This window comes from Rana temporaria, chromosome 3 (assembly GCF_905171775.1).
Source record: "Rana temporaria chromosome 3, aRanTem1.1, whole genome shotgun sequence".
In the NCBI taxonomy this organism is placed as follows: domain Eukaryota; kingdom Metazoa; phylum Chordata; class Amphibia; order Anura; family Ranidae; genus Rana; species Rana temporaria.
The window spans coordinates 390,223,979-390,240,873 of NC_053491.1; the positions used below are offsets into that span (position 1 = coordinate 390,223,979).

The 16,895-nt window shown below is 42.9% G+C and overlaps 1 protein-coding gene across 2 annotated transcripts in view; it reads right to left on the bottom strand.

Moving 5' to 3' along the window:
* The window catches only part of FBLN1 (fibulin 1), a 113,534-nt gene that overhangs the window by 37,243 nt on the left and 59,396 nt on the right, over positions 1–16,895 (bottom strand). For both annotated transcript variants that reach the window (XM_040345791.1, XM_040345792.1), the window contains exons 8-14: positions 15,690–15,827; positions 14,804–14,947; positions 12,592–12,720; positions 9,461–9,586; positions 8,420–8,539; positions 5,769–5,900; positions 3,959–4,082 (exon numbers count right to left, since the gene is read on the bottom strand). In XM_040345791.1, coding sequence (XP_040201725.1) covers positions 3,959–4,082; positions 5,769–5,900; positions 8,420–8,539; positions 9,461–9,586; positions 12,592–12,720; positions 14,804–14,947; positions 15,690–15,827 — 913 coding nt within the window. The remainder of the gene's footprint in view (positions 1–3,958; positions 4,083–5,768; positions 5,901–8,419; positions 8,540–9,460; positions 9,587–12,591; positions 12,721–14,803; positions 14,948–15,689; positions 15,828–16,895) is intronic.

Here is a 16,895-nt window from a genome sequence, read left to right on the forward strand (position 1 = left end):
CCAGAGTTACCCTTTAAGCAGTACCTGGCACCTGAATAAAATGACAGTAGTCAATTTTTTGAAAGAGAATGCAGCCAGCTAGTTGGGTAGGAACTAGCGACATCACTGGGTCTTATTTGAAAAGAAAAAGAAGTCAAACTGTGGCTGTTACCTTCAAAAAATAAAAACAGATACTGATCAGATTTTTTTACCTTGAACCAGTTTGTAAAATTGAGACCTTTTAAAAACTTGCCATTCACAAACCATTTTGAATAATTAAAGGACCTCAGTGATGTCACTAGTGAACTGACAGGCTCCAATATCACCTCAGGCAATGAAATGACTCTACGTCAGAGGCGGCTCTTTAATTAGGCAAATTAGGCGGTCGCCTAAGTCCTCACACTCACAGGGGCCTCGCAGCCGCCTAAATTGCCCAATGCATTACCCCAGTTTTGAGGAACAGGGGACCTTAACGCTGCTGTGCTCAGGCAGCCCTGACTCAAGAGAGGGGCTGCCAGCGTCCCTAACAACCAGTGAATATCGGTGACACCACCCGTTGTGACATCAATGACCCAGCATGCCCTCAGTCAATGATGTCACAAGGGGGCGGGTTCACAAGGTGACATCACTGGGTGGCCCCCGCTTCTTAGTTTTTATAGAGCAGGATCTTGTTAAAGGGGGCTTCCACATTCCGATAAGCACCCTGCCCGCAGACCCCCAGCCAGGTTTGTGGGGAAGAGGCTCTTGTCCTTGAATTATTTTCCCCATCATGGTTGTGAGTGGGGCCCCATGTCAAGTTTTGCCTAAGGCCTCACAAAGCCTAGAGCCACCTCTGCTCTACTTTTCTGTGTATAGACAACTTGCGCTCTACAAGTCCAGTTCATAGGGATATGTATAAAAGTTATGCTAATTTGTGAATTAGATTGGTTAGGTTTTCAGATATCCCTATAACCTGACTTGTCAGCAGGCCTTGAAAACTGAACGATCAATTGGATGTTAATGCGGAAGCCACACCAACAACACATTGCGCAAATGAACAAATACATTTGAATGTCATACATATCGCAAGAATAGGCAGCGTTCGGCAAATCAGCTCTTCCTGAACTACCAAATGACTGAGAAATCCACAGGCCTACCAGGGTATTCAGCAGCCATTTTGTTGTTCAGCAGCCATGTTACTGAGGCATCTTCGGTGACCATCGGGCTAACAGATCAACAATGATTTAAGCTCATGGAGAAGAAAAAACATTTAAAAAAATGTTTATATTTTATTACAGAGATCAGCCAACTGAGGCAACCATTTTGTTGGTTGAACCATTCTACCCAATGATGTAACCTCACAGTTTATTGGGAAGCAGTAAAGTATTTAACTTTCTCATAGATAAGCTGAGCATCAGTGACCAAAACGTCTTCTTTCTTTTATAGGCAAAGTTATGCAATGTTTTTTAAATATTTTGCAACCAACATTATACAAAATGATGTCATAAATAGTTTTAATTGCAAGCAAAGAAGGTCAATGCAGCTTTTTTTCATCAAATGATGCTTCTTGCATTCAAACATTTGCACTTGAGCAGCATTGCATTTGAAAAAGAAACCCAAACATCCAATCATGTTTTAAGGATTAAGACAAAATAGTTGTAAAAGGCTGCGCAAACTGTTGGCGCTGTATAAATCCTGTCTAATAATAATAATAATAATAATAATAATCTGCTTCAGATGACTGGATGTTTGAACCGGAATATGGCCAGGAATACATGGCCAGGAATCCTATGATTAATATTTAATTAATATTAACTGCCAGTTATACGCAATGGGACACCCATAAAAGAAGGAGCTCTATACTTACCTTTCTGGTGGCTCATGTCTTTGAACACGCCAGAATGCTCCCCAGTTAACACAGGAATTCAAAACTCCTGCTGCACACAGAGGTTCCACCTGCCATCTCATACGTCACTACAGGATGTTTAAGTCGGCAAGAGGAACCAAGGTGTGTGATGGGGGAAACAAATATTTGGGTAGAGGAATGCATGCACTGAACAAGGAAGACTCGCCGCTCCAGGTGATATATAGAAGTCTAATGGAACTGGTGCGTGCCCGCCCCAGCTCGCCTCCGCAGACAATAAATAAAAAGAAATGGCTGCACACCACAGTAATGATCCAAGATCCTTTATTGGACATCCCAAGTAATGTCACAGGACAAGAATGCCTGGTAGATGATTAAGCACATTTGATCATTACGGTAATGATTAAGCACATTTGAACTGTGTGAAACACGTCTACTAGGCATTCTAGTCTTGTGGTGTTACTTGGGATATCCAATAAAGTATCTTGGATTATTAGGCCTCGTACACACGACCGAGGAACTCGGCGGGCGAAACACATCGTTTTCCTCGTCGAGTTCTTAGAGTTAGTTTGTCGAGGAACTCGACGAGCCAATTTTCTCCATTCCCGTCGAGGAAAAAGAGAACATGCTCTCTTTTTGGCTCGTCGAGTTCCTCCACAGTTTCCTCGCTGAAAAATGTACACACGACCGGTTTCCTCTGCAAAAAAAATCTCTCACCGAGTTTCTTGATGGATTCTGCCGAGGAAACCGGTCGTGTGTACGAAGCCTTACTGTGGTGTGCAGCCATTTCTTTTTATTCAGGGAAATGTGTGGGCTGGGTGGGGAGCAGTTTTGCAAATGGCATTTCAAGACATAAACTAACAAAATGTTCAGTATATTCCTTCTCTAGGTAGTGCTACTGCAATGATCCAGCAATAGATCACTAAAGCAGTGGTCTACTGCTGCAGAAGGAAGCTTTCTGTGCTGCATTAGTTCTCTCCTGGTCTCCATACTAAAAGTATGTGCCGTAACACTACATGCGTGCTACAGACTGCCATGAGGTCACATGTCTGCTACAGATCGCCATTATGTCATATGCCTGCCACAGACCACCATGATGTCACATGCCTGCTGCAGACAACCATAACATCCAGGGCTCAAGTCCTGCGGGAACGCGTGGGAACGGAGTTCCTGCACTTTTTTCACAGCAGGAACTCAGTTCCCTTTGCAGGACTAGAGCAGCCGAGAGCAGCCGAGCCACCGGAGCCAATCCTTCACTAAGCGGCGATGCCCAGCTCGAGTCACTGTCAGGGGCAGGCAAATCTTAGTAATCCTTTATGTTACTGGCGGCTTCCTGTATATCAATTCATCAGGTAGTGAGCGGGTATTCCGTCACTTCCTCGATGCGGCAATGTCTCCTGGGAGCTTTTAGCATTGTTCCCAGGAGACATTGCGGAGGTCTGCCGCAAGTTATTGCGGGATTTAGAAAGAACTTGCGGTTTAGTAATTATGCATATGAGCATATCTTTTTTTTTTTTTTTTTGTGGGGGAGTGGATCTTGGGTGGGAGTTCCCACACTTTTTTCCCCAGGACTTGACCCCTGATAACATCACATGCTTGCTACAGACCACCATGATATCACATGCCTCCTACAAGCTGCTGCTACGGAAGGTCCAGGAGCTGATATTACACCTCCTGGTCTTAGTACTGGTCCCCAGCTGTCATTGAAAGTCTGTAGTTCCAGTGTGTTTGCCAAACAGTGATGCAGAGAACAAATGCTGTCCCAGCACTAGCTATTCCAGAGGTTGGAAACCAAATCAGTAACAGCAGTCCTCTAATATCATGTTACTTTTAAAGTGTACATATACTGTAGGGAAATCTTATTTTTTTTTGGGGGGGGGGGGATTCAAACAAATTCGGATAGAGTAAGTTTACAGCTATAGCGTATTGTAATTCTTATCACTTTTTTTTCAGTGACAGTTGTCACCGGGACAAATGGACAGAGTGAATCTCCCCAGTGGGAACAAAGATAAAAATATAAAGCTTACAATATAAATCTTACAGGTATTCTAACATCCCCTGCTCCATTCAAAAGAAAATTAAATATTGGCTATTGATACATTTTAATGTAAAGACGATAAATTAGGCTTTACTTACGATTCAGTGGCTTTGCGGTAATTCTTGGGGCATTCAAATGACAAGCACTTGAACCCTCCTTGAATGTTGAAGCAGGTCTCAGTTCCACTGCAGTTGTGTGTTCCTGTCACACATTCATCCACATCTGGGAAATAAAGACAATATTACAGGAAGTTGTCACACGCAGCTCAGGTTAATAATTAGAAATTGACTTAACTGGAAAGTGCAAAATCTGATGCAGCTGTCCATGGTAGCCAATCAGCTTCTAACTTTGGCTTGTTCAATTAAGGACTGGCAAAAAAATCTGGAAACTGATTGGTTTCTATGCAGAGCAGCACCAGATTTTGGACTCTCCAGTTTTAGTAAAGCAACCCCAAGGTGACTACACAAGATTCCTTTGCTCCCTGCCTGGACACCGCCATATCAGCATGAAAACATGTACAGTGTACATACAAGTTCTCTACATGTGTATAATTTAATTAAAAAAATAATCTTAACCGCTTGCCGACCCCCCACCGCCGTTTTACTGCAGCAGGTTGGCTCGGCTGCGCAAAACTACGTAAAATTGCGCCCCCTGCTCGCCCCTGGTGCTGATGCGAGTGCCCGGCGGGCGCGACACCGCCGGGCACCCGCAATCGCTCGTGACAGAGGGAGAAATTACTGATCGTATGTTCATACAATGTATAAACAGCGATCTGTCATTTCCCCTAGTCTGTCCCACCCCCCCTTCAGTTAGAACGCACTTTAGAGAACATAATTAACCCCATGATCGCCCCTAGTGTTAACCCCTTCCCTGCCAGTGACAATTTTACAGCAATCAATGCATTTTTATAGCACTATAAAAATGCCAATGGTCCCAAAAATGTGTCAAAAGTGTCCGATGTGTCCGCCATAATGACGCAGTACCGATAAAAATTGCAGATCGCCGCCATTACTAGTAAAAAAAAAAAATATTAATAAAAATGCCATAAAACTATCCCCTATTTTGTAGACGCTATAACTTTTGCGCAAACCAATCAATAAATGCTTATTGTGTTTTTTTTTTACCAATAATATGTAGGAGAATACATATCGGCCTAAACTGAGGGAAAAAAAATGTTATATATATTTTTGGGGGATATTTATTATAGCACCAAAGTAAAAAATATACATTTTTAAAAAAAAATTGTCGCTCTATTTTTGTTTATAGCGCAAAAAATAAAAACCGCAGAAGTGATTAAATACCACCAAAATAAAGCTCTATTTGTGGGAAAAAAGGACGCCAATTTTGTTTGGGAGCCACGTCGCATGACCGCACAAATGTAAGTTAAAGCAGTGCCGAATCGCAAAAAGTGGCACGGTCATTGACCAGCAAAATGGTCTGGGGCTGAAGTGGTTAAAGTGGAACAAAAGCGGTAAAAAAAAAATGCTTGCATTAACACAGCAATTCTTGCTTTTCTGAGTCCCCCGATCTTGTTGATCCTGCCATTAGATCTATTGATCTTTCAAAGTGGGATCACTACAGCATTGTCACCTTTTGGGACAGGGTAGTCAAAGAAGGACACACAGTATATAGTTTTAGGCGGAATTTAGGTAAGCAACAAATGAATTAAAGGCTAACTCTAGCTAACAGTTTTACACAGTGTATGATACAATTTTTTTGCTACCACAACTTTATAACCTAATTCCCCAACATATGTTATAAATAACACACCTAAATATTAAAGAAAAACTATGTTTTTTGGGTATTTTGTTATAGCATCATTTCTGCTCTATACAGTTTTAACACAAACTCTGTAAGCAAGTCTCCATCTAGTGGCCACAGCTAGTAATACAGAAAAAAGTTATTTACCTTGACAGTTGCGACCATTGGGCGCCAGCGTGTATCCGGTGAGAGGGCAGGTGCATCGGAAGCTACCAGGAACGTTATTGCAGCGGTATGAACAAATGTGGCCCCCAGTTGGCAAAGCGCATTCATCAATGTCTGGAATGACAATGAAAATAGTGTATAGGTTAAAATAACATACTGGACCAGCCTCATGGTACTCTAGGCTTAAGGTAATAAGAGAAGGATGCTGCTATTGCTTATTATCTTCAATTGTTATTTGCTTGGCTGTTATGTTGTAAACAATGGTCAGGACACAAGAAGAGAGTAAATCTCCACAGTGGGGACACCGACAGCAATAAAAAGCTGACAAAGGTTCTAATGCTTCACCATTCTATCCAAAATAAATGAAACAAAAAAACAAACTGGCTTTAGATATACATATTGTATAGCCCTCAGCTCTGTATTTTTGGTGAGAAAATCTATTGTATTGTCAGGTCTATGATCCTAATTTTCATCAACTAAGCTGAGACAGATTGTTTTTTAGGGGAGATGCATGGTGTATTGGCAGCAACCCCCCAACCTTCCTGTCAGGGGCAGGCGAACCTTAGTAATCCTTTATGTTACTGGCCGCTTCCTGTATATGGATTCATCGGGTAGTGTGCGGGTATTCCGTCACTTCCTCGATGCCGCAATGTCTCCTGGGAGCTTTTGTCATTGTTCCCAGGAGACATTGCGGAGGTCTGCTGCGAGTTATCGCGAGATTTAGAAAGAACTCGCGGCAGACCTCCGAAATGTCTCCTGGGGACAATGACAATAGCTCCCGGGAGACATTGCGGCTAGTGACGGAATACCCACACACTACCTGATGAATTCATATACAGGAAGCGGCCAGTAACATAAAGGATTACTAGGGTACAGTGGATAGAAAAAAAAAAACATGCGGTTTAGTAATTATGCATATGAGCGTATCATTTTTTATTTTTTGGTGGGGGAGTGGATCTTGGGTGGGAGTTCCCACACTTTTTTCCCCAGGACTTGACCCCTTGTTGATTTACTAAAGGCAAAAAGACTGGGGGGGTGATTTACTAAAGGAAAATAGACTGGGGATTATTTACTAAAGGCAAATAGACTGTGCACTTTGCAGTTGCTCCTGAGTTTAGTAAATGGTCAGAAGCTCTGCTGACTTCCATCATTTGCAAGCAAACATGATGTTTTTTAATTTGCATATGATTGGGTATTCTTTACAAAGTGAAATGTTACTGTATTTACATTTACTACGAAAAAAGAGTGCAACTGCACCTGCAGAGTGGACAGTCTATTTGCCTTTAGTAAATCCACCCCTCAGAGAGAAAGCGTAGACAGTATATAAAATTAAAGTGGTTCTAAAGGCTAAAAAATGTTTAGTTTAATACTTTCCCTGCATTAAGGTAAAACATGAATAGGTAGCAATATCACCCTCCCCCTCCTTACACTTACCTGAGCACTCAGCCGATCCAGCACTGTGCCTGTCTTCTGCAGCTGCTCTCTCCACTCTCACAGGCTTTGCTGAGGCCGCAGCAGCCAAAGAGTGGTGGGTGGGACTGAGCCACGCTGTCTGTGTCTATGTACGAAAGCCCACAGGTGTGCCACCATAGGAAGCGGTTTCCTATCGTGGCACACCAAGGAGAGGAGAAGCGCCATCAGGGGACTTCAGAATAGGAGGATCTAAGCTTCTCTGTGCAATTCTATTGCACAGGGCAGGTAAGTATAGCATGGCTGTTATTTAAAAAATAAACTTTACAATTTTAAAATATACAATGGTAGTGAATCACTAGAGGATACCAAAGTGCATAACTTTCACGTCTAGCCCCAAAAAGACCCAGACACCTCTTTGGCTCCATTCACATCTAGGCGTATTGTCGCCTGTAGCGCGACGCTATTGCAGCCTGCAATACGCTGGAGGGGTGATTTAACATTGTCGGCTATGGAGATGGTTCACATCTCCATGCCGAACGCCGAAACGGCGTACGCCTGAAGCTCAAAACAAGTCCCGGACCTTTTTTTCAGGTGGCTTTCGGCGTTCGGCATAGCCGACAATGTTGATCACCCCTCCGGCGTATTGTAAGGCTTAAAAAACGCAGCGTTTTGTCAGGTGTGAATGCAGCCTTAGTGTCACATTCTTGTGTGTACATTCCTGGTCTCAGAAAGTTAACCCAGCCTCATGCCAGCGATTGCAAATTAGAACATATTTTTTAAGGGAGCCCCTCTGTTCATAAGTGATTTTTTTCAAACGCACGCCATCAGCTTATTGGGTTCAGTGATCCAGCCTCGTTATGTAGAAGTAACAGTAGTGACCCATCTAAGTACAATAATACTACATGCAGCAAATAATGATAAATGCACCACAACATTGGTCAAATATACAAGGAAGTGCGGAATTGAAACACCATGAGGATTACTGCCAGAGGTAAATCAGATTGTCTGGGGATGCCCCACGCATAACACATTCTGGGGAGTCTCAATCAATGTTATGCAAGAAAGCTGGGGTTCTATAAGCCCGGTGGAAAATGTAAAATTGTGTCAACTTATGAGAGGAGGACAAAGAAACCGAAGTAAAGTTCTGACAGTATTTTGTCCCAGAGTTCTCCGGACAGCTTCCCTAAATCTTTCTCCCATCTTACAACTCAGTATCTTACCTTCACAGGTGATCCCATCCACATCACTCAATTGGTAGCCCCGGCGGCAGTAACACTGGTATGAACCGTAGACGTTGGCACATTCTTGACTGCAAGGGTTGCTGGAGCATTCATCCACATCTAGAGGGTAATGTACGATCACACTTAGTTTTCAACATAATTTACTCCATATATATACTGTACATATTGCACAATCTATCCACTTGTTTTAAGCTAAGCAGCCCTTTGAGAAATGTGCAGGATGTCTCATAACAACCTCATCCACAATGCAGTGCAAAATGTGATTGGCTGTCTTTGCTGAAAAAGATTTAAAACGTAAAAAAAATTCCAGGCAGCCAGTTAGAAAACTGTCATAAAGAAAAGCTGTTTGTAAGGGATAACTTACACCCCCTTCAAAAGACAACTTAGCTGGAAGAACTGTAATCCGGTCACCCTGCGAAACCATTTAAAAGTGGCATTCAAAAGGGCGTGATTTATTAAGTAACATACGCTACAAGCTGAACTTCAGAAAACTCCTCGGAAGGCTGACCAGACACCAAAGAATGCTTCCATTTGATTATCATCAAGAACTTTATACTGGTGATTCACTACAGATAACACATTGTTACAGTTGAGGAGACATGATGTAATCTTAAAAATGTATTGTATTTCCAATGAGTCTAAAGGCCCATACACACGATCGGATTATCCAACGGGAATTGTGTGATGACAGGCTGTGCGTTTGCGCGCTCCATCGGAAAATTGTTTTTTGGATTTTCCGCTGACAAATGTTGGATAGCATGCTTTAAAATTGTTTTCCAACAATTGCGTGTTGTCGGATTTTCCGATCGTGTGTATGAGGCTTTAGTCCTTCTTGGATATTTTTCTATAAATAAATAATTATTTTCAAAAGCGGCTCCAGGCAGATACAAAATACACATATTAATGCAGATCTGTATTTAGCAGACTTTTTTTATGAACCCATAATGTCTCATTGACTTCTGATATTATCAGTTTCTCTTCATTGACAGTTATGAATCCTATAATGTACAAATGTCTTACCTTCACAGTTTCTGCCATCAATAGCCAGCCTGAATCCAGTGGTGCAGCTGCAATAGAAGGAGCCGGCGGTGTTTTCACACTTGTGGGCACAAATACGGCCAGAGTAGCCGCGACACTCATTAATATCTAAAGATAAAAGATCAATGAACATAAATGTAATTGCAGAACATGTGCAGCTACCCCACTAAAGTGAACAGCAAGGTGACAAGGTGAAAAGTTCTTGCCTGGCAAGGCTTAGGCCTCGTACACACGACCGAGTTTCTCGGCAAAAACCAGCAAGAAACTTGCTGGGATTTTTTTTTTGCCGAGGAAACCGGTCGTGTGTACATTTTTCGACGAGGAAACTGTCGAGGATCCCCGTCGAGCCAAAAAGAGAGCATGTCTTCTTTTTCTTCGACGGGAATGGAGAAACTTGCCTTGTCGAGTTCCTCGACAGCCTAACAAGGAACTCGACGAGGAAAACGATGTGTTTCGCCCGTCGAGTTCCTCGGTCGTGTGTACGAGGCTTCAGTTCAGTTTCCACCAGGGACACAAAAATATGATTACTCAATTTGCTTCATGCCTTACTGTATGGCAAAAATTATGTGCACACTCCTCCAAATCAATGAGCTCAGGTGCAAAAAGTCAGCTCCATAAGAACCTGCACACAGCCCTAAACTCAACCCTACTGAACACCTTTAGGATGAATTGCACACCCACCACATCCAGCTATTGAATTTTTCACACCTGAAATTTTTAAAATGTAGGACTTCCAAAAAATATAATAGTCACTTATTACATCTATACTCAATTTAACACCTAAATCAAACATCTAGACTTGATCTATGAAGCCCAACCCCAGCAAAATATGTTTTTAAACTCTGAGGAAGGAAAGGGTTCAAACCCTTGGGAGTTATGTGCCCACTGGGGAGATTTTCCTTCACTTCCTGTCCTGCCATCATAGTGTCAATGAGACAAAAAATGATGGGAAATCTCTACAGTTGGAACAGAGACAGCATTTTTTTTTTTTAAATAAGTGGGAAATAGAAGAACCTCTGTCAGAAGTTTGTTGCTGTGTAAAACTTCATATTCTGGTGATACCTGCTCCCCTCATTTCGTATGTTGCTGTCACTGAGACAAGAAAGGAGGGGAATTCTCCCAATGCGGGACACAGATGGCTATAAAACCTTGACAAAGACTCCAAATAAATAAATAATTAATCTAAATGGGCTTTAGGAAAATGTGGGCAAAAAAAATAATCACTGGTCCCAAATTTCTACTGAATCCCAGGGAGATATAAAAGTTGCATATTACAGCAGCGCTATCTTTATTAAAATGCCACTAACATTTGTTTTTTATCCAAACAGTGTAAGTATCTGAATATGACCTCATATCAGCCTCTTGCAATCCCTGTTCAGCATAGCTCGGACTGGGAGAGGATGAAGCAGCACAAGATGCCAGTCAGATTAGCTGTGTGCCTGGAGTTCAGCTTTAACTGAAACTATGCCATGTAGCTGGCAGATACCTTTCTAAAAACGCCAGTTTTTGGGATGCACCATATAGTTCAGCTTTACAGTGAAACTTCAGGCAACTTGCAAAATTTACGGAGATAAGGATCATGCTTTATACAACATATAAACCTGTTATTAGGAATAGTGTCATCATTCCCAAGCAAGCCTGGACTGGGACAAAAATCTGGCCCTGGACTTCATCCAGACTGGCCCACTTTCACAGGTCTCTCCCATGGCGGCCAGACAACTCCTGCACCCCCCCCCCCCCTGACCACCCGAGCCCCCTCTCCTCCTTCACTAGCCACTAGCCGTTCTACTTTATTAGAGTAGAACGACTGGTACTGGTACTCTTATAGGCAGTACCAGTGGGGAAGCTAGACATTATTTCACCCGGGGAAAAGAATCAGTTCGGTGCCCCCCCCTTATGGGACAAGATTAGGCAGAAGTGAGAAACCCCCAGGCCATAGCTGTTGAGTCAGCAGTCTGTCCCCTTACCCATGCTCCTCTGTCGTCGTCCCTGCTCCTCTGGTCCTCCCTCTGCTTCCCTGTTCCCCCCAGGTGAGCGCTGCGGGGAGGGAGAGGAGGTGAACGCTGCGGGAAGGGAGAGACAGAGGAGCAGAAGGGGGGCGGCTGTCTGCTGTCACTAAAGCCGGCCCACTGAGCCATCGGCCCACCGGGAAACTCCCTGTAGTCCCAATGGCCAGTCCATCCCTGTTCCCAAGTATTCACCTGTTGATCCTGCCTGTGCTGTAGTTATCCCCATATTATTGTTGAGGGCCAACACCATTATGCTAGCATTGCCAAATGTCGCCAAATCAATTCTAGAGGTGTTGTCAGTAGAAACAGTGACAAGTGAGCAATGAAGTGGTGACATCATAGCTCCCAACTATCCCTGATTTCGAGGGACTATGCCTGATTTGGAGCAAAGTCCCTCTGTCCCTCCTTCCTCCTCATTTGTCCCTAATTTTGGTCTGATCTATATAGCTGTATATAAAATACACTTTTTATCTATCAATAAGTGTTTTCCAGTGCTAAACCTTTCATATGATTTCTAAATTGCTGCATTTATAAATTCCAAAAGTCAATATAAAGAAATAGTAATCGTAAAAAAAAACACTTGTGGGTTTAACCAATCTTGTTTTTCTTGTACAATTGTCCTTTAAGGGGGCATGGAAGGGGGGTGTCCTATGCCTGCATAGTGCATACTTTTTCTGATAGGTGTCCCTCATTCTTATCTCAAAAAGTTGGGAGATATGGGTACATAAGCGTAAATACCACCTACTTCCCTGAAAGGCAGCAGTCCTGGCAAGTGTAGCACCCTCTACCATAGGTAGGTGCTAGTGTGAGGATTTTATGTGAGGTAAGCTGCCAGCTCAGGGAAATTTAGGCAGGCCTATGCTTCAGGCTAGGCCTGCTTGTTTTGATCTGGGGGCAGGGAGTGGTTAAGATAAATAATAAAAAAAGGTATGTACAAAAAACAAAAACAAACAAGGATCGCTGAATAGAATTGTATTACTGTAAATGTGTGTTAGTGTAGGCTTGCCTGTCTAAAAATGAAGCAAATGTTTTTCTACATGAATGAACACTTTTGCTGGACATAATGATGGAGTACCGGATTATGGGCAGTCAGTATAAACTCACCAACACATGTCCTGCTCAAGGTGTCAAAGTGGTATCCTGCTCGGCAGTCACAACGATAAGATCCAGGAACATTCATACATGTGTGCCCCTCTCCGCAGGGATTCTGAATGCTTGAACACTCATTTATATCTGTGAGTTAAAGCATATTATGTGCAACAGGTTAAATACAAACAGATTAACACGTTAACTTTCAAACCTTTTTTGAGCTGACAGGAATCCTAATTACTGTACAATATCAAGCAATCACCAGAAACCACCCACAAGTTTGATTGATCACAAGATTTTGGTCCCCTGTGAATTGGCAACTGGGAAATACATTGACTATAGAATAAAAAAAAAATGTATAACATTTTGTAAAAAAATAAATCTGATTTTCCACTCCGGCACTCTAACCCACTTAAGCAACATAGTTCTAAGTTGCAGTGAACCACAAAACATGGTAATACACCGCCGAGCAAAGTTGTGTACTGCGGTTACAAAATGGGGCATGTCCATTTTTCTGAACATTTTGAGGTGTTGGTAGCTCATTCATTTGGGCTTAACAAAATGCACGTCAACCCACGAAAAAATGCACCTTAACACACGTGCATTAACGCAGCACACTAGAGCACCAAGGTGTGAATGGGCCCTTAGGAGATAGAGCTGTATATTGGATAAGCACAATCAAGCTGCCCCTCACAACTCTTCAGCATCCAAACAAGAGCCCCAACTGAGAATAGATTTTTTGCTTTGCATTTTAGTTGTACCCAAGGCTATGCTTAGATTTCCTGCTGCTAAATAATAATACCCTTTCAAAAGGGCTCCACCCCTTTAATGTGGGACTTTTAATAACTATAAAAGTCTGCATGCATAAATTCCTGACGTGTTACAATATAGAGCAACGGTATCATTTTTTTTTTATTATTCCACTTGTTATAAAAAAAAAAAGATTTTTGGACTCCAGTCAGTAACTCTGCTGCAAGATTAGGAAGCATCTACTCTGTCTTCTATTTCCCAGTGATCAAACTTTAACATTGTAACTTTGTAGCAGGGCACAAAGTGAGTGGGCAGCAGAGTGGGAGTCTTTGTCCAGCATCAACTAATCTCCGACTGACCCCAGGATTCACTTCCCTCTACCTATCAACCAATAAGGTAAGTGCCAGCCCTCCTAATACCTTGCACTGCTAATCCTTAAATCTTTCTGCCCAAAAATATCCCCCCAACCCAATCATGTTGTAGGCCATATACTGTATATATACGCCTGTGGCTCTGTTTCTGGCCTAACTGGAAGTATTCTGCTTTAAATGCAGAACTGCAACAGGAATCTTTGGGCATGAGTCTGCAGAGAAAAATCTGATGGCTGCATGATACATGAACTGCAGAGTGTCTTGTAACCACTCTGCTTGGGTTCTAAAGCTTGATTTATCCACAAACCCTTATTTGCTGTTGCCTTACACATAAGTGCCTTATGATCTGCATCACACTGGTGCTTCACTTGGTTTTAAAGCGGAGGTTCACCCAAAAAACAAGTATATAACATTACATTTAGTATACACCAAACATGTACAGTATGTCGGGTTTTTTTTGGGGGGGGTGTACATACGGTATTATCGGTATTTTCGTTCCGGCTTCCGGGTACTCGCTCCCGCAGGACTGGGCGTTCCTGTGCAGTGCCGCAATGTCATCTGGGACTTCGCCCATATGATTGACATGCCTGAGAAAAACTCCCACCGGGGGATAAGGCGCGTCACGACTTTCCGAAAGTAGCCGAGCCGCGTGTCGGCTCTATACGGCGCCTGCGCAGTCAGCTCTACACGGCTCCTAGTCGGTGCGCAGGAGTCGGCTCGCGGTTTGGCTACTTTCGGAAAGTCGTGACGCGCCTTATCCGCCGGTGGGAGTTTTTCTCAGGCACGTCAATCATATGGGCGAAGTCCCAGATGACATTGCGGCACTGCACAGGAACGCCCAGTCCCGCGGGAGCGAGTACCCGGAAGCCGGAACGAAAATACCGATAATACCGTATGTAAACCCCCCCAAAAAAAAAACGGCATACTTTTTTGGGGTATACTGAATGTAATGTTATATACTTGTTTTTTGGGTGAACCTCCACTTTAAGTATCTTTTCCAGTAACCTGGTAGAATCCATTAACAAACACAGGTTATAAGTAAAACAATGAAGATGCTTTATTGTTACAAAAAAAAAAACAGTACATTATCATAGAAGTGCACTCACCTTCACACTTTGTCCCATCAGCACTCAGGTGGTATCCCCGGCCGCAGTTGACCACGTGGCGTTGACATGTGTAGGAGCCTTCAGTATTAATACAGGTCTGGCCAGGAGGACATGGAGCGTTCAGGCTCAAACATTCATTGATATCTGCATTGGAACAAAAAATGTTTTATTGTGAATTAGCTCACTCAAAAAAGTAATCCTACAATTTAGAAACTGGCATGACTCTCCCATCAGTGGAAACTCCACTTTATATATGTAACCCAATGTCACCTGTTGGGAGTAAAAAAAAGTGCTTGAGCGCCCCTCCCAACTGCGCCAGCTAAACTTTAATATTGGAGTTGGATGGGGCTGTATACATGCCACAGTTGCAGCAGTTTTATCTCGACTTTTTGCAGTTTGAAGAGGGGACACTGCCTGTCAAGCACACCCATTACAATCAATGGGGGTGCGCTCAAACCATGAGACAAGCACTTGGCTCGCAGTGGTAGTGCAATATTTTATAAAAAAATCTCTCTTGGGATTAAAAAAAAATGTCAGGAAGTGGCAGAGTTGCCTCCTGGACATTTGGTAGCCACTGCTCTACCGGGACCAATCAGCTTATAAGTTCAGCTTGTTCAATTAAGCTTTGACAATAAAACCTGGAAGCTGATTGGTTACTATGCACAGCTGTACCAGTTTCTGCGCGCAGCAGATTTAGTAAATCTCCCCCCACTATGTTGCATCAAAAAAAAGTTTCTGCACCTTATTAAAGTGACACAGAAGTGTGTTGCATAGATGTGCATAGGTGTGAATGGGCCCCATAGAGAATGATATAATTTTTCTTGTTATGCATTGATGTGTACTGGATGAAACACAGACAATTGCACATGTGTAAACGGTGACTTACCAATGCAGTTGCCAAGTGCATCCTGTATGAAGCCGGCGCTGCACTGGAGTTTGGGTTTGCAGCGGAAGGACCCAGGTGTGTTTTGGCAGTTGAAGGTGGGGAGACAGTTGTGAGTTCCTGTTGCACATTCATCAATATCTGCAAATAAGAATAGAATATTCATTTACAATATGATGGCAGCCATATTCATAATTAATGATTCAATTTATGTATTTGGTCCTGTCTCAACTTTAGTTCACAGAGCAGCCATCAGACAGGCCTTGGAACAAACCATGCAGTTATGTCACAAACTCTTAGGCCTCGTACACATGATAAGTTAACCAGAGGACAACGGTCTGAACCGATCGTGTGTGGGCCCCATAGGTTATTTAACCTTAGGTTAAAAAAATGGCAACTTGCTTTAAAATTTAACCAATGGATTGCTAACCGATAGGTCAAAACCGATCGTTAGTATGCAAAACCATCGGTTAAAAACCCGCGCATGCTCAGAATCAAGTCGACGCATGCTTGGAAGCATTGAACTTCGTTTTTTTCAGCACGTCGTTGTGTTTTACGTCACCGCGTTCTGACACAAATGTTTTTTTAACTGATTGTGTACGCACGACGGACCATCAGTCAGCTTCATCGGTTAACCTAGGACAACGGTCCTTCAGACCGTTGTCCTCTGGTTAACCTATCGTGTGTACGAGGACTTAAAGACAACCAATTACAACGTAAGTTGCTCCCAGTTTCCTCAGTTGAGCATTACAGAACATATCCTTCCTATTTTATTAAAAAGGTAATGGGGTTGTCCAAAAACAGCATACAGCCTCTCATAGACATGAATGGTTGTCCACTGCTGTACTTGGGTATATTCCGGTACTATCATAAACATGAGTATAGTGTACAGGCGTATGCAAAAAATAGAAAGTGTTCTATTTTATGTATGTGTCCATACACTATATTCATATTTGTGATAGCATTAGTGCATACCAGAGTACAGCAGCACATAGCCAAATTTAGGGCTTTTTTTTCAGCGGGAACGCGGGGGAACGCAGTTCCGGCACCTCCTGGACTGACTGTATGTAATGGCAAAGGGTGCTGTGGTGTGATGCAGGGTATTGATGCTCACTACTGGGGGATCTATTCTAGCTGGAGGGGATCTATTTTTGCAGGGGGGTCTATTGTTGCTGGGGGGTCTTATGTTGCTGGGGGATCAGTTGTTGC